The 24083-nt window shown below is 31.5% G+C and overlaps 1 protein-coding gene across 1 annotated transcript in view; it reads left to right on the forward strand.

Moving 5' to 3' along the window:
- The first annotated feature begins 1849 nt into the window (after positions 1 to 1849).
- Positions 1850 to 24083, forward strand: part of LOC132718932 (fasciclin-1-like) — a 31222-nt gene continuing 8988 nt past the window's right edge. The window contains exons 1-14 of the mRNA XM_060702637.1: positions 1850 to 2019; positions 6326 to 6497; positions 7371 to 7471; positions 9272 to 9450; positions 10752 to 10917; positions 13366 to 13403; positions 13724 to 13895; positions 17960 to 18083; positions 19229 to 19367; positions 19962 to 20121; positions 20893 to 21022; positions 21608 to 21755; positions 22171 to 22363; positions 23141 to 23267. Of these exons, the coding sequence (XP_060558620.1) occupies positions 1897 to 2019; positions 6326 to 6497; positions 7371 to 7471; positions 9272 to 9450; positions 10752 to 10917; positions 13366 to 13403; positions 13724 to 13895; positions 17960 to 18083; positions 19229 to 19367; positions 19962 to 20121; positions 20893 to 21022; positions 21608 to 21755; positions 22171 to 22363; positions 23141 to 23267 (1972 nt within the window). The 5' untranslated portion in view covers positions 1850 to 1896. The remainder of the gene's footprint in view (positions 2020 to 6325; positions 6498 to 7370; positions 7472 to 9271; positions 9451 to 10751; positions 10918 to 13365; positions 13404 to 13723; positions 13896 to 17959; positions 18084 to 19228; positions 19368 to 19961; positions 20122 to 20892; positions 21023 to 21607; positions 21756 to 22170; positions 22364 to 23140; positions 23268 to 24083) is intronic.

Below are 24083 nucleotides of genomic sequence, written 5' to 3' on the forward strand. Positions count from 1 at the left end.
CATATTACATGTCAATTATTTTCGGAACAGAAATTATGAAAACTGATATTCTCTTTACGCACTTTTATCTTATAGTAGCGTATGAACTTACAACTTCATTCATAACGGGAAAATGACGTCATCCTAAGAACGCGATTCATTCATAAAAGGCGCGCGTCAATGACGTCATTTAAAGCACGCGACTTGTCTTACATGGGGGTGTAAGACAGAGTTTTCTTGCATATCAGACTGGCGTTTCCGTTAGTTTTGCCCATGCCGGAAATTTCATCTGGCATGGGGGTTCCAGATGAGTCGCGTGCTGTGCAATGGCACGATAAAGATGATGTCATTTTACCGTTATGAATGATTTTGTAATTCATACGCTGTTGAATGAAAGTAGTTACGGTTGTAATGATATAAATTTTCATTGAAAATAAAGATAAAGAATTTAAAATATAATGGAATATGGTAGAATATGCAAGAAAAAATATCTGACATATGTTTGCGGTTCGGATCGGAATATCCGTCCCTCGGTCACCCGCCCATGGGCGGTAACTCGGCAAGCCTCGTTACCGCCCAATGGGCGGGTCACCTCGGGACGGATATTCCGATCCGAACCGCAAAATATGACAGATATTATTATTCTAGCACCGGTGTAAACGGTAGATAATCCTGTCTGAGATGCAAGAATAAAAAATATAATATGTTCATTAAAGCAGCACGCCTCCAGATTCATACTTATTTTCATGAAAATTTTGAAAATGTATTTGAATGTGTAATATTGTGCAGTTACCAAAAGAAAGCAATTTACGCATTATCAATGGCACTCACAAACCAAGTTAATTACCAAAACGTGGTCAAAATATGCATATATAGCCTTTACTGCGTTAGTAACGCTGTAGACATATAGTTATAAATACTAAAGAAAATCAGTCATTAATCGCACATAATTTGTAAAATATTACTTGAATCTTGATTTTTTTTACTTTTCCTTACATCTTATCTTATTACATTTTCCTCAAGTTTGATTTTATTGAATTATTTTGACTCATCTGAAGGCATGTAGCTTTAAAGTGACTCAACTGAAGCATTCGGACACAGTTTTATAAAGTTAAGTGCCTACAGAGATCGACCACTGTGACATTATATATTGCCGCACGAGACAAAAGAAAAATGTTAATAAAGGGGCTAATAAACTTTTGGAATTTTTTTCGTGCATATACTATGTATATACCTGGCTGGACAAATAAGTAATATGTGTCCTAAATTTCATCCGCTGATTCATTTTTTTTCTTCTTTTTTACAGAACGTTAGTCATTTCAAATGTGCAAAATACCCCAAAATTAAAAAAAAATTCAGCTCGTAACTTTTATTATCCATGATCGCAATAATCGCACAAAAACTGGTTGTTTAATTTAATTCTGAGTATATTTATTTACTATTTACTATTGTATAATTATATATATACGTATTTTTTCCATCTATGTAAGAACAATGTATCTGTCATGTATAAATATTTTTTTGATTTATTTATACATTTGGTAAAAATTTGAATAATATACACATATATAATAAGGCCTTTGGACCATATTGGACAGCTTTAATAATTAATTGCAATTGTATAAAAGTGATGTGTTTTTTTTTAAACATACAGTACTTTACTGTACTGTAGCCACGGATTTATATTACATATAATATAAATCCGTGCTGTAGCTAATTATAATTATATTATTGCAATTTTAAATATAATTTAAGGGAAAATGCTAGTATATTCTTTGGCTCAATGATTCACCAATCAACTATCTTTCGCTGTTACCTAGCCCATATATGGACTACCTGTCGCGTCGATAAATCAGGTAACCAGCGTCGAATGTAGGTCAAGTTTAATACAGGTAACGGCCATAGGAGTAAACAATCATGGCGGATATTAACTATTTACGCAGGATTCTAGTTTTATTAACTGTTTTTGGTGTGTGTTCTGCTCAAGTTAGTCGCGGAACAATTCTTGATGTTATGACAAATACAAATGGACTTAAAACGGTAAGAATTAAAAAGATTTATCCAATGAATTGCAAATAATTACCTGACGCAGTTTTCAAAAACTTTTGAAATCTCCGGACAGTGACCGAAGTTATTTACGGAAGCGTTGCTAATTTTTATTTATCATTACTTAATTATGATAGACAAAAAGAACTGAAAGAATTGTTTCCATATTGCTTTTACTTTGTTCTAGTATACAAATCATGCCCAATTGCAGAAGAGTAATTTATATATTTATGTCGCGAAATCGGATGTCACAAATACACCTGGATTTTTCACGCGCGCTAATTCAGTTGTCAAGCTATGCTTTGACGTTGACTAGATGCGGTAATATTGTATAACGTTTGACAATCTGTCATATAAGTTATCAATTTTGACTAATACCTGACAACAAAATACCTATTTGAGTCATTCATTGTATTTTAGTCATCAATTTACCCGTAATAGTTGTAGTTCTTTCTACAATACCAAATAAGAATAATTTTGTTTATCTTATATAATATTTTTGCTGACCTTTTATAATCATCTATGGGCTATGGTATCAATAAATGTATATTAAATTAAATTACAAGAGTTATTGCCCTTGTTTTAAAATGGCAATAAATTTATTGTTATGTTATTTATACATTTAATATTTTTTTCCTATTTACTATTGAAACAGAATGAGTATATAGAATGTAAAGTGGATTCTCAGCATGTTGGGAACATGACCCAACCCCAAAATTGAGGGTTTTTTTGGTGGGAAACACTGACAACACATCATATTTGTCAAATAGGACAAAAGTTAAATGTTTGGTTAATTGAACTCTTCATTTAATTTGTAAGAAAATTTTTCTTATGACAGGTTGGTAATCTTTATATAGGGTCAAATTCAAGAACAAGATGCGTCATTCCTAAAGAAATCAAATGCAAAATATAATTATGTATTGACAACAAGTAAAATTGGTCTTTTCTTTTAAAATTGCAAGTTCTTTAAATGTCACTATATATTCATATTGTGACCACCTATAGCATGTAGAATTATAAACACTGTTTATATCTACATTGTGTGAAGCCAAAACATGTTTATATAATATAATCTAAACATGTTTTGACTTTATTCTGTATTTACAAACAGACTGACTGTAGCAATTAACAATATTTTCTAATATCAAATTTAAGCATAATATATCTTTAACAAATATATCAAAATTGTTTTATTATATTGTGTCATATATAATGTAACATATGCAGGGTCTATATTTAGGTTTTTAAAACTCTTGATTAAGTTAAACTCTTTTCAAAATGCCAATATATATGGGATTTCGATGAGGTCACTGATCTAGGGGGATATTGAAATCAATCTTGTCTGTCATTACTAGTATAAATTTATTATTAATGTTATCTTAAGTAAATAGTATATTGTAGTAAACAATCTATGACAATAGATTATAAATAACCCAGTTGTAAACAGTATCTTGTAATTCTGTTTAGAATGGCGTTTCATGTATTTTATTTTTGTATTTTATGTAGTATATGAGCCGCGTCACGACAAAACCAACATAATGGGTTTGCGACCAGCATGGATCCAGGTCACCTGCCTGTGCATCCGCATAGTCTGATCAGGATCCATGCTGTTCGCTTACAAACTATATAACAAGTAGAGAAACCGATAGCGAACAGCGTGGATCCTGATCAGACTGCGTTGATGCGCAGGCTGGTCTGGTCCATGCTAGTCGCAAACCCATTATGTTGGTTTTGTCGTGACACGGCTCATATTATATTTACATGTCTACATGTAAAGATTAGACTTTATTAAATAAATAAACTTAATAAATTAATAAACTGTAAGCTAAAGATTTAATCTTTTTAAAAGCTTTTGCCTATGTTATAATTGGGGAAATTGGGTAAAGTTTGTTAAAACATTTCCTTTTTCAGGTGATAATACATTAACAAATAAATAAAAATAATTAAATATAATTTCTATATTGATACATTTAATTCTGTGCAGTTTGAAAATAATGTCTGTAATGGGTGTTCTCACTTAATTGGAAACAATTTATTACATTAATTAGCCTGTTGATAATTGGAATAATTAGGGCTAAAAGTAAGGAAACTTAAATTTGAGAAGTAAAAACATCTGGTGTAAGGGAAAACTGAATTATCTTTAGAGAAATTTCTGTTGGGAAGAGGCCTTTTAAAGGCCTATGTTATATAAGGGGGAAAATCACTGGTCTATAGTGTATTAAATTTTAATTCATGTTAAAATTTTTATAGTTAGGCGAAATGGTTGAATAAGTAATATACTCATGCATGATATACATAATAATATAATTTAATTTATACATTTTATGATGTTTTTTTTTACTTTAACTCATTCATTTCAGGGTAAAACATAGATAGATTTAAAAGATAATAAAGTTAATTTATAATTTTACATACTTAGGTTAAATTCATACTCTGACATATTAAAATATTAAATATAACAGAAATTTTAAAGTCTATGTCCTTCATACATTGAAACAATTACTTTATAATAATAAATAATCATATTATAAATTAAACAAGTAATTAGCTAAGTAATACAAAAGTTTTAATTTATCAATATTAGAAATTGACCTATTTCAACATTTCAGTGTAATTAACTGATTAGAAACAATTAACTACATGTTTTTATTTTTATCTGAGGTGTAACAGATGTGCCAACAAAAACAACTGATTTGGTCAAGGGTCAAGGGGGATAATTAAATCAGTATACTAGGCTGAAAATACAACTGATTTTAATTGCATTTCAGCCGATGATATGGATCGCCAATCAGTAATAATAATGAAAACCCTGAACTATATGATAAAGCTGATTTAAATTAAAAGCTAAAAATGTAGATTATAAATCTTAACCTTCCTTAAGTTTATGAGGCAACTTAACTTAAGAAAAAAATAAATAGTTGATTGACTGGGGTCTTATAGTCATGTCCCCTTTTTGATTGGCTGCATGCTGAGACTTTTCATTTTGATTGCTGTTTATAAGCATAAAATCTTATATAACTTGAGTTTTTTGTGTGAAAATCACACAGAAATTATTGAAAAAAAAAATAATTACACTCACAACTACTTCTGGAAAATTAGTTCACTGTCATACCCTCTGGATTGTCAAAATTTTGCGAACCCCCCCCCCCCCCCCCCCCCCCACAAACACAAAAACTGTTATACCCCCTTTTGGATTGTCAAATTTTGTGACCGTCCTCCCACAAAAACAACAACAAAAAACCCCCCTGTATTGGTGCCTGAAATTAAAATCCATTAAAAAATAGAAATTTGACTGCCTTTCATCTTCAAAGGGGGGGGGGTTAGTAAAGAGGCCGTAGAATCCAAATGCTTTTTTTTACATAGTTTAAAATTTTAAGTTATTCAATATTCACAGTCATATCACATTAGTATGCATGATCTTTACACACTTGATAAAACCTTGTATATGAAGATGATTTAAATGTATGTGAATACTAATACATCTAATCTTGATTCATTTTGACTGTGATCTCTTTCATTGGATCAATGTATTGAAGGTCATTTATAACACTTTTTGCATACTGCGTTGTAAGAAAATTGTAATTTTAAGATTGGCAATATTAAACCCATACAGAAATAAGACACGGGATGGTTTAATTCTTTACCCCCTGAATTCTAAATATAATTGATTAGCCCTGTTGTGTTAGTGAATCAGTTCATTCCATTTTTTTAGGGGATTTCAGTATCTAAATTCAAAATTCATATTCTAATTAACAGTACATGTAAAGAGCGTAGAATGTGCAGGCTGGCCTGGCTCTATTCTAGTGGCAATCAGGTTTAACACAACTAGTTCCAGCAGTGTACTGGTTAAAGCATAATTCAATGTCTTCATTATATGAATTTGAACACTGAGTGGAAGACATCCATCTATCATTTGTCAAACTTAAAGCTGCATGCATGAACTCATCCAAGATTTCATTGAGATTATCATTCTGACAAAGTTTGATGAAGATCAAATAAAAAAAATGTAACCTTCTTTAAGAAGTTCTTAGAATTAACATAAAGTTTTTCTTTGATGGGGCTTTAAGCTAAAAAAATTGTATGGAACAGAGAACATTTCTCTAGGACGCTATCTCAAATTTCATAATTTTCATTTGTCAGTGCATATTCTGTGTCAGTTTCTGGCCAATTTAATACCTGAGATATAAGGTTGAGTCAAGAACATCATGTTACATGTATTTATATCCAGATATATTAGTATTGCCCATTAGAGTTTATATAATATGTATAACAACTTATAATAGAAATATGTATATTTCAGTTCGCATCCTGGTGTAGAGAGACGTTCCCGGGGTTGTACAGTGGTTCTGGTGTGTTGACGGTATTCGCCTTCAATGACACGGCATATACCTATACGATGCCGTCATCCGAGCGCTCGAGACTCATGAGCCTCACTCTGGATGAAAAAAGAGAATACGTACAGACGTACACATGTAAGTATGATCATATAACTACCGTAAAATTCCTATTAATTGATACACATTTAAAATGTCTATAAATTATGAAAATTCACTCAAAACAAACACAAAAGCAGGTTTCCATGTCTGACACTAAGCTGTTGTTACATTTAATGGAGACATTTCTTAGCAATGATGACAAAAACTGGGCAGAAGAAAATCAATTGCAAACAGATGGCAATTGTAACGTTTGTATGAACAGAACATGTATTTTCTTAAAGTCATTTAAAGAGGTATGAAAGTGAATTGTATACAAGAAATTAAGAGTTAATTTATCAAAAGATCAGTGATATTTTTCATCCAATATCAATGCATCATCAATATACTTTGCACTGGGCCATCCCTAAAAAATGTTTGTTTGCAGTAACGTGACCGACTCACAAAATTTGCCCCTACTCAAAATTTTTTTTCATGGTCTGAATAAAAAATTTTTTTTTGAATGAGAAAATTATGACTTGTGCTTTGTTTTCGTTCTTTTAAAGGTTAATAGAAGAAATAAAATGTTTAGGTCTTAATAAATTAGAATTCAGTTATCAATTTATTAATTGTTACCAGATTATCAAAGCATATTTTGTCCAGCATTTTGAAATTCCATGTTTATTTGGGAGTACAGTTCAATAAAAAAAAACAAAAAAAACCTACCTTGAAAATTCTGGGTCGGGTTACTGCAAACAAACATTTTTTAAGGATGGCCCTGGATCAAAGAGACAGCTCTTAGATGACAATATAGGAAACCAAACAAACCGTTCATAAAAAAATGTTTACTGTTACAATTACGGTAGAATGAAGCATCCATTTATTGATCATTTGATTTTTGTAAATTATCATAAGTTATTTTTCCATTTTCAGTGGAAAGTCGTATAAGTGTAGATCAGTTACGGGATTCCTCCACACAGCAGTCCATCAACGGCAAGGAATTGTTTATAAATAAAAGAAACAGAGTATATTGGGTAAGATTTTCTGTGAAATTTTTGTGTACTTCTATAATGTTTGGCATATTGGCAATATGAAATACCAGACACTTAACAACCAGTTTTAGTAATGTGCTTGTATGCAAACTGGTATTCAGCCTGTTGATTGGCCACTATGGCAAACAAAAATTTATAAAAAAATATACATATTATAAATATATATGTATCTTTTATTTGTCTTTTGTTTCTTTGGCAGAGTCAGACCAGTCAACACACTGAGCACCTGTGGTACAATAAAACACATATGTATAATATCATGAAAAAGCAAAAAATGTCAATGCCAGTCTGAATCCCCAATTAATTTTAATAGGTGTTTAAATCTGTTACTGCAGTAAAGTGACGATATATTGCAATGATAAAATATAAATACCCTATGAACTAAAAAATAACCTATCTATATTAAATACTTGATCAGCTTTATCAAGTATAAGGCAGTGTTGCATCTAGAATTTCCAAATTATGGGGGATTGTCCCCCACTCAACTGAAAAATGTGGGGGACTTGAAAAAAATGTGGGGGACATACATTTACCTTACACTATGACTTATCGAAAAGAATTCATTTATTTTACGTTCAGGCATTTTTGACAGCTATCGTCCGCTCAAAAACGGAAGTAGAAAAAATAAAATATTGACGAATACTACAAAACACACGCGAGATGACCCAGTCGGCTGCTACACGCTTTTTAGTACGTACTTTAGTCATTACCACAAGTGAAAACAAACATGGCTGAAGCTTTCAAGACACGATGAAGATAAACTGAATAAAGTTAAAAAATTGTCAGATGCGCGACTTGGCGCGCGTTGACTTCATTAAAATGCGCGATCTGCATAAAATATGCGCAAATCGCGCAATCGCGCGGCCTAGATGCAACACTGATAAGGTGTACTTTTTATGTACATGAAACGTGTATCTCCAAATTATTGTCACTTTTATGATGGCCCTTCATTATATTGATTTATCATAATATAATAAAGTAATATAAAAGTATTACTGTATTGATCTTAAGGGTGTGTAATTTATATTATAACATTTTTGTCAACATAGAATATTGCATTTATTATTGGCAACAGACACATATTTTAACTGATTTTATGTTTAACTCTCAGCAAAATTAATGTACAAAAGTATCAACTAATGAAGGATTAAAGATCCTCATGAATATTTTTTGGAGAGATCATTATAATAGCTAGCTGTTAAGCCCCGCCTAAATTCATCAGCCATCACCGTTGTTTAATCTCTCTACCCATGCTGGCGAACAAGTATAATTTATCCCATACCCGTGCCGCTTTTGTGACTCCATAAAAATGGTATTGCACGTCCGTGCATATATATTTTGACATGATGTCATTTTCTTTACACAAACATAGCGTTAAGACGATCGTCCTAAATGTGTTATGCTATAGGCGCTTCAATAAAAATGTTTCTTTTTCATTTCAAACGATCTTTATTTTGGGTATTGTGATAAATAGAATATTAAATTTGTGTAAGTTCATTACTGAATTTAGTTTAAACAATATTTTATTTATAAACATTACATTTACATGATAATTGACAAATGATAAATACAACGGATTGAGTAGGAAGCTTGAAAAGCTTTTTTAGAAACTCTTGTCTGAATTTATTGAACTCTTTGAATGAAATAATATTATGCTTGCCAAAGGCTCGCAAATTATATATCTATTCAACTCGATCTATAAATTCAGTATTAAACTTATACTCATACAATATCCTCTCTTAGTATAGCAGACATTTAAGAAGTTTGTATTTCTGTCCACAGAATCCTGGTAGTACCACGGGAAGTAGCGCCACCTATGTTAACGGAGCAATGATTATCCGGGAACAGTTGCAAGCTAGTAACGGAATAATCCACGTGTTAGATCGGCCGTTGAGTCCAATCAGCGATTCTAATGTATACCAATGGTTGATGGAACCGGACGACCCGACAATTCAAACCACGTAAGTTTTTTATGTAGAATTTGTAATTTTACACTCATTAATGGCCCTTAAAGAAAGTACATTGCAAAATAACTTACTAAGGCCTTTAAGAAGGTACATTCCAAAATTCTGCCGGTGCATTTAAAGTTAAAATTTTTATTTTCTCAATGCTGCACAGTGAGTGTAAAATTGTCAATGCAATGTCACTATTTCTTGCATATCAGATGGGATAATCTACCCTTTACACCAATTTTCATAAATTCTGTTCCGAAAATAATTGACATGTAATATGCAAGAAAAAGAATCAAACACCGGTTGTCGGTTCAGAAGGGAATATCCAGCTCTTAAGTAACTGTTTAGTGGAAACTCGACAGAGCTGCATTGACCGCTTTGAACAGTTACCATCAAGCTTGATATTGCGGTCTGTACCAGCAGCCAGTGTAAGATTCTTATAGCACTGTGTGATTCTTTTATATCTTTATTTTACATTGTCTATGTCCCAAAATGATGAAGAAAGGCAGGAACTCCACTGCAGTCTAAAGGCCTTTTAACATAAAATTTAAGTTTGTTACATACATGGAGCACTTGAATTGTATAAAGCTTAATAAAGAATATATCTGCTGACTGCAGTTTACAAAATTCAATGAAATGTTATTTTTCACAATTTTTGTTTGGAAGAAATGGGTTCTTATAGTTAAACAGTTAAAAACCTACTCACAATTATAGCAGCATAGTTATTATAATTTGTACCTGAACATTTTATTCTGTTTATGTACAAATTATTAATGTGTGTTGAATAACAGAGACATTCTGTGTTTCAGTTCTTTTGAGAATCAACAATAAATCTATGGTAAATTGTACCATTAATAAATTTCATGAAAATATTTTATTAGATATTATTAAGACTTAGCTTTATAAACTTAAAATTGGAAAGACAATTTTATCCAAAGCATGACAATAAATCCTATACTCAGAATTAAGTTGAAAAACGTATTCTGTATTATATTAGGCTGTCTAATTTTAGTTAAAAGCTGTTAAGCACTCTTCACAAATTAAATAATTAAATAGGGAAAAGGGAGCCAGGAATATATTTTCACTCATTTGTTACTTAAAATCTACACTTACATTTGGATAGTACATAAATATCAAATAGATACTTCTGGTGCTGTCATCTCAAAATATCTAACTGGAGTGATGTCCCTTTAAGAATTTGATGCTTTAATTGGCACTTTGCTGCGAATTACATTGCAGTGTTTTATTTCTATATATAGATTAAAATGTATATTTTGTTTACAGTATTAAAACAATAATGTCATTTACAGTACAATAATGCAATTAGCCGAGAGGATATATGGAGAATATTTCACGTCGGTAATCTCTCCGATCAGCACCAACGACAGGGTGACGTTCTTTTTACCGTCAGAGAATGCTTTACGTAAAATTCCGAACTCGAAACTGTCGAGTTTAAATGGTAGAGAGCTGGCGAACGTAAGTTTGTGAAATGAACCAGGGATTATGTTACGGCCATTTATAGATTGACCTAATTTTATGTTTTATGCTCATGTTATAGTGATGTTTCCATATCATGTTAATACAAGTTTCGGCTGCGGCATGCCGATTTTTCATGTGTTTTACATATTATATATTAAATGAACTTATTAAAACCGGATTAAGGACAACTTTAGTTAAAGGACTTTAAATGAAACGATGATGTTGAGAATAATAATAATAATAATAATAATAATAAAGACTTTATTTAAAGAGGCAACATAGTTAGGCAAGCCCAGTCTTCCCTATGAGCCTCAAGTTTGACTTGATATATTTATTGAAAACACATTTTACATTTAATTATTGATATAATTATTAACATGAAATGGAAACAACCCTATGACACCTCTGCTTACCTTTCTTAGCCCTTACAATGATGAATATCTTTAATGGACTTGTCCCATCTATAAAAATGAGAACAAAAATGTTTTTCTTTATCTCATAAGCTTTGGAAATGAGAATTTAAGCTAAACATGGCATTGTTAGGCGATGTTCATAAAACACAGCCCCCAACACTACCAGACCACACAAAACTTGTACCATTTTTAGGTAAAATTTCAGTTTGCTATTCAGTTAGTACATAGTTTGAAAATTTCTCTTAAAATGATGTTAAATGATGAAGTCCAGATAGAAAGTTTGACAAGTCCATTTTAAAATAGATATTTAGGTAAGCATTAAGAAAGGTTGAAGCATTATTTGATGTTGTTTGTAAATTTATGTATAATGTATATTCCAAAGTTTGTGGATCAAATTGATAATCAGTGTCCGACAATCAAATATTTGGAATATATACAATGTATTAAGCCATCTTAAAGCCATTTATCTATTTTTAACTGTCCAATTTAACCATTCTGACAGACCATTTACTTTGTGTACCATAATATATATGATTTATACAATCTTAATCCAGCAGTAACTTTATCTTTTTAAAATTTGGATATCTGAAAACATGAAATTTAATTATGGAATTTAACTCATTTATCTTGTAGCCAGTTGATGTCTTCTCTTTTTCCTTCTTATATCTGTGAGTTTCAGTTTTGATAATCACAAAAATTTCCCACAAAATATTTCAATCGGTAATAAATTTTATTATCTTAATGTGGTTCACATCAAAGTAAAGATATTTTGCACAGATGGTTAGATTTAAACAATTAACTTCCAAGTCCTTTAGCTCAGAGTACATAGTGTTATTTTATATATTTATAAAACAAAAATAGGGATATGTCTTGTTTTAACATTTCCAAAACTTAATTGAAGGCCAAAAATTAAACTATTTTTAAAAGTTTATAACTAAATTGTTTTCCAAGACTAATTTTAATTGTAAATGCTAGAATTTTAATAGACTTAGCTAGAAAGCTACAAAATGAACTCAAAGAGCAAGAAAAGAATAGATGCTGAAATATTTATGAACCCAAAGAATAAGAAATAGAATGCTTAATATATAAACATAACAGAAAAGAACACAAAGAATTATTATTGGAAAGCTTATTCCAAAAAAATAACAAAACTGTATACAGTATTATGTATATATTAAGTGTGACTGCATGCATGTAATAGTAGTAACCTTAATAATAACTATTCCTTCATATAATTCATGCACAGTATGTAAACATTACTTTAATCATAAAATATAAGGAACTTACCATTCAGAATTGCTCAGCATCAAAATAAGCCAGTTTGCCTAATGCCAAATAAGTATAATATTACCTAAAAGACTTTTTTTGCTTTGTATTTGGAACAGTTTGTTTGGTAAGTAGTTTGAAACTAAGCAGTGGGCAATATAAAATCTGGTCCAAGAAATCTGTAAGAGTTATTGCCCTTTTCTTTCATTTTCTATTATGTAATTGCTACCCGAGGCTTTAAGTGTTATTGCCCCTTATCTTAAGATTTTCACTTTTTATGATATTACTACAGCTTATTTGGATACTTTGGCAGTTTAAGTTAAGAGTTGTTGCCCTTTCTTCTGTTTTCTATAATGTTATTGATACCTAAGGTGTTTAGAGTTATTGTCCCTTGTCTTGAGATTTTATTATGGTATTATTACTGCTTTGCTTCTATTTAATTCCCTAGAATAGTTGAGTGTATAAGTTAAGAGCTGTTGCCCTTTCTTCTGTTTTCAATTATTGTATTTCTACCTAAGGTTTTTAGAGTTGTTGTCCCTTGTTTGAAAATTTTCATAATAATATTACTTTGGCTTTGATGTTATTGTTTATCTATTCCCTGGACTTATTGAATGTACAAGTTAAGAGTTGTTGCCCTTTCTTCTTTCTTTTATGCTTTTGCTACCTCAGGCTTTTAGAGTTATAGCCCATTGTCTTAAGATCTTTATTATGGTATTATTACTCCTTTGATTTTTTTATCAATTATGATCATTACACTTGCTTACAGTTCATGTTAAGAGTTGTGGCCCTTTTTAATACTCTTAAGTTTGAGGATGCAGTCACAAAATATTACTACAAAACATAAGGCTTCAACATTATTTTTTTACGGAGACTTAGAAAATAATTGTAAGTAATTTTTAATAAGGTTTAGGTTGCTACAAATTTATTTAGCTTTCAGATAAAATATGATAGCACAGCACGACCGAGAGATTAGCAACACTTAACTGAGATGGAAATTTGTAGATTTGTCTGCAAGTCACAGGCAGGGTTATGCAGAGAAAAGGGAGAAACTCTGTGCCATTCCTCTGTATTTAATTAAATTAAAGGGAGATAACTTTATGTGGCATTGTCATTTCTATTTATAGAACCTGGAGAGATCTTGCTGCCAAACTATATCAAGATAGTCGGTTTTACCTCGACGTTGTTACGCCCATAGCAAGGACCGATAAAATTACATTCTTCCTCCCAAGCGAGAACGCTTTGAGAAAAATTCCAGCCTCGAAGATTCAAGGCCTACAAGGGCAGGAGTTGGCCAATGTGAGTGTCTGACCGTTAGGCTAGATTTAAAAATAACTTTCGTTTTCATGTGACCCACTGACCTTTTGTGAAAAATACTCAACCAGGTTTAAAATGCACACCAATTGTAACAAGCTTTGCTTTGTTTTTATATTCACAAAACTTATTTTTGCATTTATTTTTTACCCTAATTTACACTAACTTCGTAAAAAAAGTATTTTTCATTATCTTTTTATTCTTTTCTTAAAGAATCTCTTAAAACAAAATTATCTAAACCAAAACTCTGTTTACAAAATATTAGATAAAAACCCCGTCATTGACCCGATGGGAAGTTTAAGGCTGTTCTTTTTTCTTATGAACCAAATCAATATTTTTTCTGATAACTGAATACCAAGGTCATGTTTTGGACTATAAACACTCTAAAAAAGGCGGTGTTTTGACAGATTAAGAAATTTGATTTATAAGTTTTTTGCATATTGCATTATTTGTATACAAGTATTAAGTTATAAGATTGCATCCTGGGTCAATCATGTTTGTATAATTTATTATATAGTAATGTATATATAAAGACTAAGCTTGAGATTTAATATATGGGCTAGAATGTGGGTACTTATAATGTCTTCAATAGGGTTTAGGGTTTATAGAATTGCATGGAAATATAAAATAAAATATAAAATGTATATTATATATTAATAAGATGTGGCGGTTAATATTTGTAGGGTATGCAATGTATTATCAAAATGTTTACAACGTTTTAACCTTGGACCTTTGGTTTACAACCAGTTTGCGTTTTTCTCACAGTGAAGCTTAAACAATCCATATGTTCCAGTTTATTAGGCATCACATAATTTAACACCTTGGTCATTTAAAACAAAAATGTTGTTATCTTAATTTGATAGGAGTTAAAGCATTACTGCACTAAGGTGGCGAATTGTATCAACCAATACATTGTCCCTGTTTTACCCCATTCGCATTAAGCAATTGTATAATGTTTACCCCCATGACCTTTACATCAGACATGTCAGATATATGTGTGACACTCACAATTGTATATAAACCAACTTTACCAATCTTTGTTTCACTTTTACTCAAACTTGTTACTAAGCTAGCTTTCTTACATTATGTTACATACTGTATGTAAATTGAAAATATTTTACTTATCAAACTTTACGTAATTTTCAATTTTTCACCCATCTCAAATGCTTCGAAACCCACGCAACTAAGATATTTTACCATTTGAGTTAATAGATATCAATATTTTTAATGATAACGGGTTAAAATAGCTTGTCAAGGTCTATTTACATAATTATTGCTGTTGGCCCATTCCATTCTTTATTCAGTGTAAGTCGGGTTGTACCCATTTAATTTTCTGAAATATATTATTATAACTTCATCAAAATATAGAATTTAGACTTTAAAAAAAATGTAATTCTTTATAATTTGTTATTCTAACTATATTAAATGTCTTCCTTCAAACTTGATTATAGTGGTCCGGAGTACTTAATTGTTCCAAAGAAAGGTGTTGTTGTTGTTTTGTTTTTTTGGTGGGGGGGGGGTGGATGGGGAGGGTTTGGGCGGTGTGTATAATATAAAAAATTCTGTTTCATCAAGTAATTTATGGAGGGGGGGGGGGGGGGATTTAATAATAATGATAAAAATATAATTCTAAACACCATTTTTATCAAGTAATCCAATATTATACAATATACTTTTAAAGCATTTTCAAGCATTTTATATCCATATTGGTCCTTAACACAAACATTATCAAAAACCTGTTAAGTACTAAATTTAACAACCGCTAAAATCTCTTTTCTCTCTTTCATTGTACATAATATAGTACTTTCTAACCCATAAACCTTCTGCACACAGAACTTTTAGTAAATCACATATTAAGCTATTAATAATTGTGCGTTCGCTTTGTCTTGTTTTGATAGTGTATTAATAAAAAAAATGGGGTGATGATTAATTGTATAGTCTTCTGCCCGTGTGATTTTATATTCTCCTAAGGCCGGTCTCTCCTTTATAATCAAGAGATATAACACTAAATATGAATTATGTACGTTCATAAATCAGCCATGAGCGTACGACAAGTTTTACACACAAAAGTTATCTTGCTGACATGAAAGTTCACTCAGGCCACCATACATGCATTTGCTTTTTACAAACACTTAATGCGCTCCGAGTAATCAAAATAATTTACTATTGTGTATGTTTAATGTTAACTGGTTATAAATTAATTTGCTAATTTAACTGACACACACACATAGTTTCACAGTCTTGTATCAAATTTATTGACAATTATATTTATATTATGTAGTTACGAAATTACATGTATCTAATGGTGTCCGGGTTCAAATATTTATATAATATATACCAAATACTTTTAGTTTTTTGTGTAGATAATATAAGTAGATATGTATCGTAGATCAGTGAGCTATGTTTGTAAATATGTCTATAGTTTGTGATGCATGAGTTATCTCCCTTTCTGTGATGTGACAAATTAACCTTTACCCCCCTAAGTTCTGTAAAATGAACTTGCCCTGCTTTGAAATTTGGACTTCCCTATTGCCTGTGACTCCCCTCTTCATAATTATTTTCAATATGTTAAATTTTGCATTTTAATCTTAGACATATATTATAATACAGTCAAGCATTTTATAATGAAGATGATTCTTTTAACGTAATTGATAAGTTGTTTAGCAGATATTTTGTGACTGCATCCTCAAAGTTTTAAAAAAAAAAAAAACATTATGGGCAAAAAAAAACCCGGTAAATTTCATTGACAAAGTCAGAAAAAGTCAGAAATGATGACTGGGAGAATAAGGATAGCATTATTCTTTCCATGAAATGTTACCAAAAATATCAAATGAATTTATATGCTATTAGAAAGACTCAAATTTCGTCATATTGCATGCATATTATATTATTGTAAGTAATGTTTTACAAGAGTGAAGCATCATGATATAAGTAAAAGTTTATTTGATAGAGGAGCAGCTTAAACTGGCCTATACCTGCTGAATTTGTGTAATGGATTTGCCCTTCTTTGAATTTGGAACAGTCCATTCAAAGTTTAAGGGGATTTCAATATCAAAATACAAATATTGGTCAAGATTTAGCAACAGTTAAAAGATCCTAATTAGACTGGTTGGAAGTGCAGGCCTTAGGCCTGGCTGATCTTTACTGATGACAAAAGTTGATCATGTTCCAGGCTTCCGGCAGGTTGAAAGTTGGAATGTTCTAATACTTTACCAAAGATTGAATGCTATAATATATTGTTTATAGTTATATAATTATATGTAATAGTAACAAAAGCATGAGAAATAACACAGACACCTGTTTATACAGAAACATTCTGAAATGTATAAGATATAAATTCTGTTTGATTTCAATGACAATGGATTATTACTTTTATGTTTCAACAAAAAAGGCCAACAAACAGGGTTTTATATTGCACTCTGCCAATTTAGCCATTTCAGACATTTTCCATCATTTTATGAATTTGTCTAAATTTGAATATTGTTAAAGAATTTAAAAAGTAAAAAGAAAGTTACTTTATAAGTATGATGTATACAATCCATTTTCGTAGAAAACAAACACATTTTCTTATATTTTCATTGTCATTGATGGAAAATATGTATCTTCAAAATTTTCCTAAAAAAGATAAATGGTTTTATCCAGATTGAAAGATGGACAAGTCCATTTAAGAATATTCAATAGCTGGCTAAGTGTTTATATAAATAATATTTCTCCTGTAAAAATATCTTGCATAATTTATCATACTCAGTAATCAAATATGCAAAGTTCATTAATTTTGCTTTTCTTTTAAAATATATTCGTTTTTATTGTTTATATTAATTATGAGCTAAATGCTAGTATTTAGGTAAATATGACCATTTCATGAGTTAAAGTAAACTTTTCATTTGGCAATTATTCAGTCTCAATTTAATTATTCTATGAGCATTAAAAAGATTTGTTTTATAAAAGATATGATTTCTTCATAATATTTAATGAATTTTGTGTAGTTATAAAAGTTGCCAATTGATTGAATGTACACAGTGAGTCAAATGTTTAATTTCCGTTTTCAGTATTTCAAAATGCATTACATAAAGAACCGTGTGGTTTATACGTCGTATGTGGAACATCAGGAGAGTTATGAAACGGCTTACACGGGATCTCGTGTAATGTTTATGAGGCAAGATGCTGGGCGTGGTAAGTGACTTTATCCCAATATGAACCTTGTCTAGGTGCTCCACTGGTATAGAAGCGGCATTTTATGCTAGGCCATTTTAAACCTGTCAGTAAAAAAATTATAACTACCGTTAAAGTTAAAAAATATAGTCCTAGGCTATGATTATTAGATATATTATACAAATAAATCATCACAGTGCATTTATCGAGATACCTTATGAAACGTACTCAGGTGCATATACGGGCCTCAGATGCACAGAAGCTATAGGGCTCCTGAGGTCTGCCACCTGAGTCTTGTTCTACTTAGGTGCCCATTCTTGCTCTTTGACAGAAGGTAATTTAAGGCGTCTCGCGTTCTGAGGTCTTCCTCCACCTGAGTAATGCTGGAACGTGGCCATGTGACCTATATTGTGTTCATGGCAGGTAAAACCCAATTAAACAAACAAACCTTAGTGCATAAACGTTAAACAATTTAATAGGAGTTAACTCCTGATTGTGCTAATGTGACAAAATGACAGGTTATAATGTCCGACAACTATAAAGTGTTGCTGAAGAAACTGTTTGGCTCTACATGATTGTAGAGCATTTGTATTTCTTTGTTTGTAAGCTTGTGATGGGGAGATCGAAACCAAAAATCTGGAAACAAGTGATCCCTGGGAAGCACTAATCACAACATTACACATTACATGAATATTATAAGGGATTATGAATAAGTGCAAAATCCCTCATGCCCCTTAGCACCTGCTCAAGACTTAAAGAGGGTGGCACTTTTTTTACATGCATATACCGTGGCCGAGTGGTTAAGGTCGTTGACTTTAAACCACTTGCCCCTCACCACTGTGGGTTCGAATCCCGACAGGGACTTTGAATTATTTCATGTGAGGAAGCTATCCAGCTAGCTTACGGAACGTCGGTGGTTCTACTCGGGTGCCTGTTCATGCCTGAAATAATGCACGAAAGGGCACCTGCGGTCTTTCTCCACCAGTAAAGCTGGAACGTCACGATATGACCTATACTGTGTCGATGTGACGTAAAACCCAAAACAAAACCAAAAAACATGCATATACATCTTTATATTATGAATTTTGAAATGCTTGTAAGAATCATTATTTCTGAAAATATAAAATGGTATTCCGATATATGTTAGATGTATTTTGATATTTCAGTTCTGGTTAAGAGTGGAGGTGTCACAGCTATGATTGAGCGAGGAAATATTACAGTACGTAATGGTGTTATACATATCATTGACAGAATGTTCGGGTTCGTTTACAACTCAGCTAGAGAACAAATTTCCCAGGATGCCCCGTAAGTTGTTTATATAATTTCTATATAACTGTACTAATTTAATAATACTACTAATGTCAAATAATTTCGGAAAGTTTTTTCCAGTCTTATGATAAACCCAAACACTGCTTTTATCATTTGAATAAGAAAATATAAAATGTACCGTAACAAATCATTTGTTTAGACATGATAGATTATTTTAAAAGTCCTCAAACAAGGGTTTTTAACATATAGTGGACTGAATTTTTTTTTTTTTTTTCGAGACCTATGTAAAATGTAATGAAAGTCATAGGTAATGGCTTGTGTGCCAAATTTCATATTATTCGATCACTCCATTTTTCCAGAATATTAATTTTTTTGTATAATAAGACCAAAAATTTAAAGTGTATATTAAATACTTTTTAACTCAAATTTGGTTTTAAACTGCACAAAAAGTTGATGTTTGATTCAGTACTGAAAATTTTTCTTTACACACTTAGGCATTTTTTTTGTCAGTTTGAGTGTCCCCATTTTGAGTGCCCAAATCAATCTTTATAAGAATTTATACGTTGAGACATTAGTAGGAGTCTCTTTTAATATAAATGACATCTAGAAAACATTTTTTTCTTATTTCAGAACATTCAACCGTCTTATCGACAGAGTGTCACCAGACCTCCAGGCCTTGATTACCCAGCCATCCGGTGTCAACATGTTTGTACCGACAGAAGACGCTTTTTCATATATAAACAATTTAAGGGGAGTCAACTTGGACACAAATACTTCTCTCATAGACTTTGTAAGTAATCTTGAATTAATTTTCTCCTCCATAATTATTCTTCAGTTTGTTTTTATGAAAGCAATTTTTTTGGCTTAATTTCCATAAGGGGAATTTTTATGATATTTTAAGCAATTTTAAAAGGGGCCACCTTTTTAGATTTTTTGTGCACCTTAAAAAAGGCAACATTAAAAGGGGGTTATTTTTGTTGCGGCGTATTCATAAAATTTTTTATGTAAGTTTTTTTACTTTAAACCCTGAAGTGCCATGCTTAAAAATCCATCACAGATTTCACCCTTTTATTGTCTGGTAAACTTTTCCAGGGTTTTTTCTATTTTTGAAATAACACAGTTTTTTTTAAATTTGATGAAATTGGGTTAATCATTTTCAAATCCACTAAATTAAAGGATATTAAATTTTTGCAAAGCGGGTTTTTAAAATACCTATATTTAAGAAGAAAAATTAAAAGGGCAGCTATAATACTTTTACAATGTTTTTTACACATTTTAAGGGGATTTAGATACTTCTTTTCATGCCATAGTTTTGCATCTTTCATTATTGTGTGTTCAAATCCTGTGAACAAGCTAAACTTTCAAAGATATCATTGGTTCTGCTTGCCCACACTTTCCTTAAAAGTATTAAATTTTGCCAATTTTAAAAGAAAAAGACTAGATTGCTTAAGAAAGTCAAATGATCACTGTTATAAGTCGGGGTGTACAGTATAAGCCATAAATTACCGGAGAAAAAACATGTCTTATGTATGAGTAAATACAATGTGTGATCATATTACAGATTGTGAGACTCTCTATGATTAAAGATGGCAGTATTGAGGTGTCACAGATTAATGGAAACTTTGATGTGAGACAGAGACGCTTTTCTAGATATAATAACTGGAAAGTTGTTGTCTACAATGATAGAAATGGTGAGTTTTTGTACCAGTCTGACTCGTATATACATCTGTACCAGTCACAAGATTTGTTGTTTGTACCAGTCTGGCTCGTATATACATCATTCTGTACCAGTCACAAGATTTGTTGTTTGTACCAGTCTATAACATTTTATGTGTGTACCTGTTTCATGCAGTGTGTACCAGTCTCTAATACTGATGTTTGTACCAGTCTTTCAACATAAATATCTGTACCAGTCGCCATATTTTTTTTGTTTGTACCAGTCCTCAACATTAAAGGAACCCAACTGAGGTCCAAAAACCAAAAAATATAAATTTGAATTTTCTTACAAATATCAGAATTTCTGTGAATTTCATTGAGGTTTACTGGTAAGAAATCCAGGTAATCCTGGCATGTAATCAGTGCGATATACTGGGCATGTAAAAGAACCAAGGGGTCTATTCAATAAGAGCTAGGGACTGGTTCCTGGATTCCCTTGTATCTCATAGCTGTCTCTGAAGGCTAGAGTCATGTCTTCAACCCCGTGAGGGGTTTGACATTCATGGAAGATTATAAGAAAGTTAGACATATTACTAACATTTTAACCTTTTCATTTCTAGAATCCTGGGTAAATGGTGGAAATGTAAGGGCCAGGATTGTGAGACCTGATATTAAAGTTACCACAGGAGTTCTACAATATATTGACGCAATTCTTGGTGTTCCTAGCAAAGATATCCCAACACTTATATACTATGATGACTATTTAATGTAAGTATCTAGCTATGACATTTCAACTAAATATTGCTATGACTAGTATTAAAGCAGCAAGCCTCCAGATTAATGTTAAATTTTGAAATGTATTTGAAAGTGAAATAATGTGAGGTGAACTAATAAAGTCATTTACATATTGCATTCGGCACTTACAATCCTCGAAAATAACCAAAAAGAGGTCTTCATAACTATGCAAAAACGGTCCTTACTGCGTTTAGTAAAGCAGTAGAAATATGGTGATGAAATACTGCAAAATCAGTGTTAACCGCACATAACATGTAAAATATAACTTGGATCTTGAATGTTTTTACCTTTCTTAAAAGTTTAGTGCATTTTTCTCAATATTCATTATAAAAATGAAAATATTTATAAGTCATCAAACTGTAGTTAAGTTAGTTGTTGTTTATTTCAGAAACACTTATATGGACTTAAAGTCAGTAGGGCTTATTGATTATTTAAAGGACCAAAGCTATGATAGCACTTATCTACCACCAAGAAATTTTGACCAGTATGGCAATGGTATGAACAATTATGGTCAACAAACTAATAACGACGTGTTTAGAACGGAATATCCGAATCAGTATCCAACAAGTTATCCAGGACAGGTGAGTGCGATCTTTTGTACATGATGAATCTCTTGTATATGATTGGCTAGAAAAAATGAATCTCTTGTCTGATAGGCCAAAAAAAAAGTCTTAAATATCTTGATTGAGTTTCTCATTGGCTAGAGCATATTTGATAACAATGATCTCATGATGTGTCTGATTGGTTAGAATTGGAAGAATCACTTTAATTTGATTGGTTAGGAACAATGTGATTTCAAATCTGTTGTGTCTGATTGGTTAGGAATAATTTGTTTAGTATTGCTTTGTCTGATTGGCTAAAACATATTTTGATACAAATACAAACTTGTATCTTATTGGCTAGAAAGAATTGGATTTAGAATCTCTTTCAGTCTGATTGGCTTGAAAATTATTTGATTCAAATACTATTTATCTGATTGGCTAGGAAAAAAATATTTAAACATTGTGTGTCTGAGTGTGTTAGAGGAGAGGTGGGTAGACAGAGATCTTTATTTGATTAAGTTTAAGCTCAGTCTTATATTAACTAAACCAAATGATTATTCCATTTTTAAGTTTTTCCAAATTTTCAACTTGCACCCATGTATACACCCTGTATATTTGTAAGGCAGGAATGCAAAAAATAAAACAGAAATTGTGCTGAGTTGATATATGGCCGAAACGAGGCACACTGTAAGAAAATTTTAACAGACCAATTTTTTCTGATCTCTTGAAATATTTATACAGTCACATGACGTAACCAAGTGTGGTGATTGGTCAGATAAAAAAAGCAAAGAGTAAAATGTTTATTTATATATCTAGGTATTGAGGCGGTTGATCATTCCGAACCAGTTGATCTTCATCGAGCAGATGCAAGTTAGTTCACAGTCACAGAGGTATAGGGCTCACAATGGTGATGAGGTCATCCTTCGAAAGGAAACAGAAAATAGTATGTGCCAACTTTCTATGTTTTGTTAATTTTGTGCCATCAGATCTTTTTATTTTGTGTCATTAATAAGTCAGTTACATAGCTTAATGGAATGTGGTTAAAGTGTAGCCCTAGTAATCTAAAGATTGCTATGGCCACGCTGATTTAAACCCGTAAGGGGCAAGTCGTTATATTTCCAAGAGCAAGAAAACTTTTCACTCGTTGCTTAGTACTGGTTGGTTCCAGGAACGGATTATATAGTGTTTCAATATGCTTATAGCTTCCACCACAATGAAACTTAATTAAATCAGTATATTAACTAAAAATAGTGATGAAAATATTTAACCGCATGCGTTCATCCTCTGGGATACATAATTCTATACATTACATGACATCGTGTGTTCTTCTAAATCTTAATTGTATGGCTTAAGTTGATGAACCTTCAGACATTTAATAGTTTGTTTCAAATGATAAAAAGTGTATTTTAGTGTACAATGTCAGTGTTTTTTTGGTCGAAATATTCGGCGATATTCGGCCCCTTTCCCCACCTCTCGGAATATATATTTTTCCCCATGAAATTGCGAAAATTCCCCACCGTCAAAAAAATAAAACCAAAAAAGAATCAAACTGAACTGAAGTCACTCAGTTAATAAAGTTGTTAACTAATTTCAATTAGTTGTTTTATTTATTTTATAGGATTGTTAAAAAATCATGTATTTTTAGTCTTTTTATTGAATATTAATAATACTGAAAATTCCCCTTTTTGGGCAGTTACGCGCTACTTTTCCCCACCCAATGGGCACTGACCCCCTTCCCCCAAAACTGAAAAAAAACACT

Source organism: Ruditapes philippinarum, unplaced genomic scaffold (genome assembly GCF_026571515.1).
Source record: "Ruditapes philippinarum isolate M1 unplaced genomic scaffold, ASM2657151v2 ctg4105_1_1_1_1, whole genome shotgun sequence".
In the NCBI taxonomy this organism is placed as follows: Eukaryota; Metazoa; Mollusca; class Bivalvia; order Venerida; family Veneridae; genus Ruditapes; species Ruditapes philippinarum.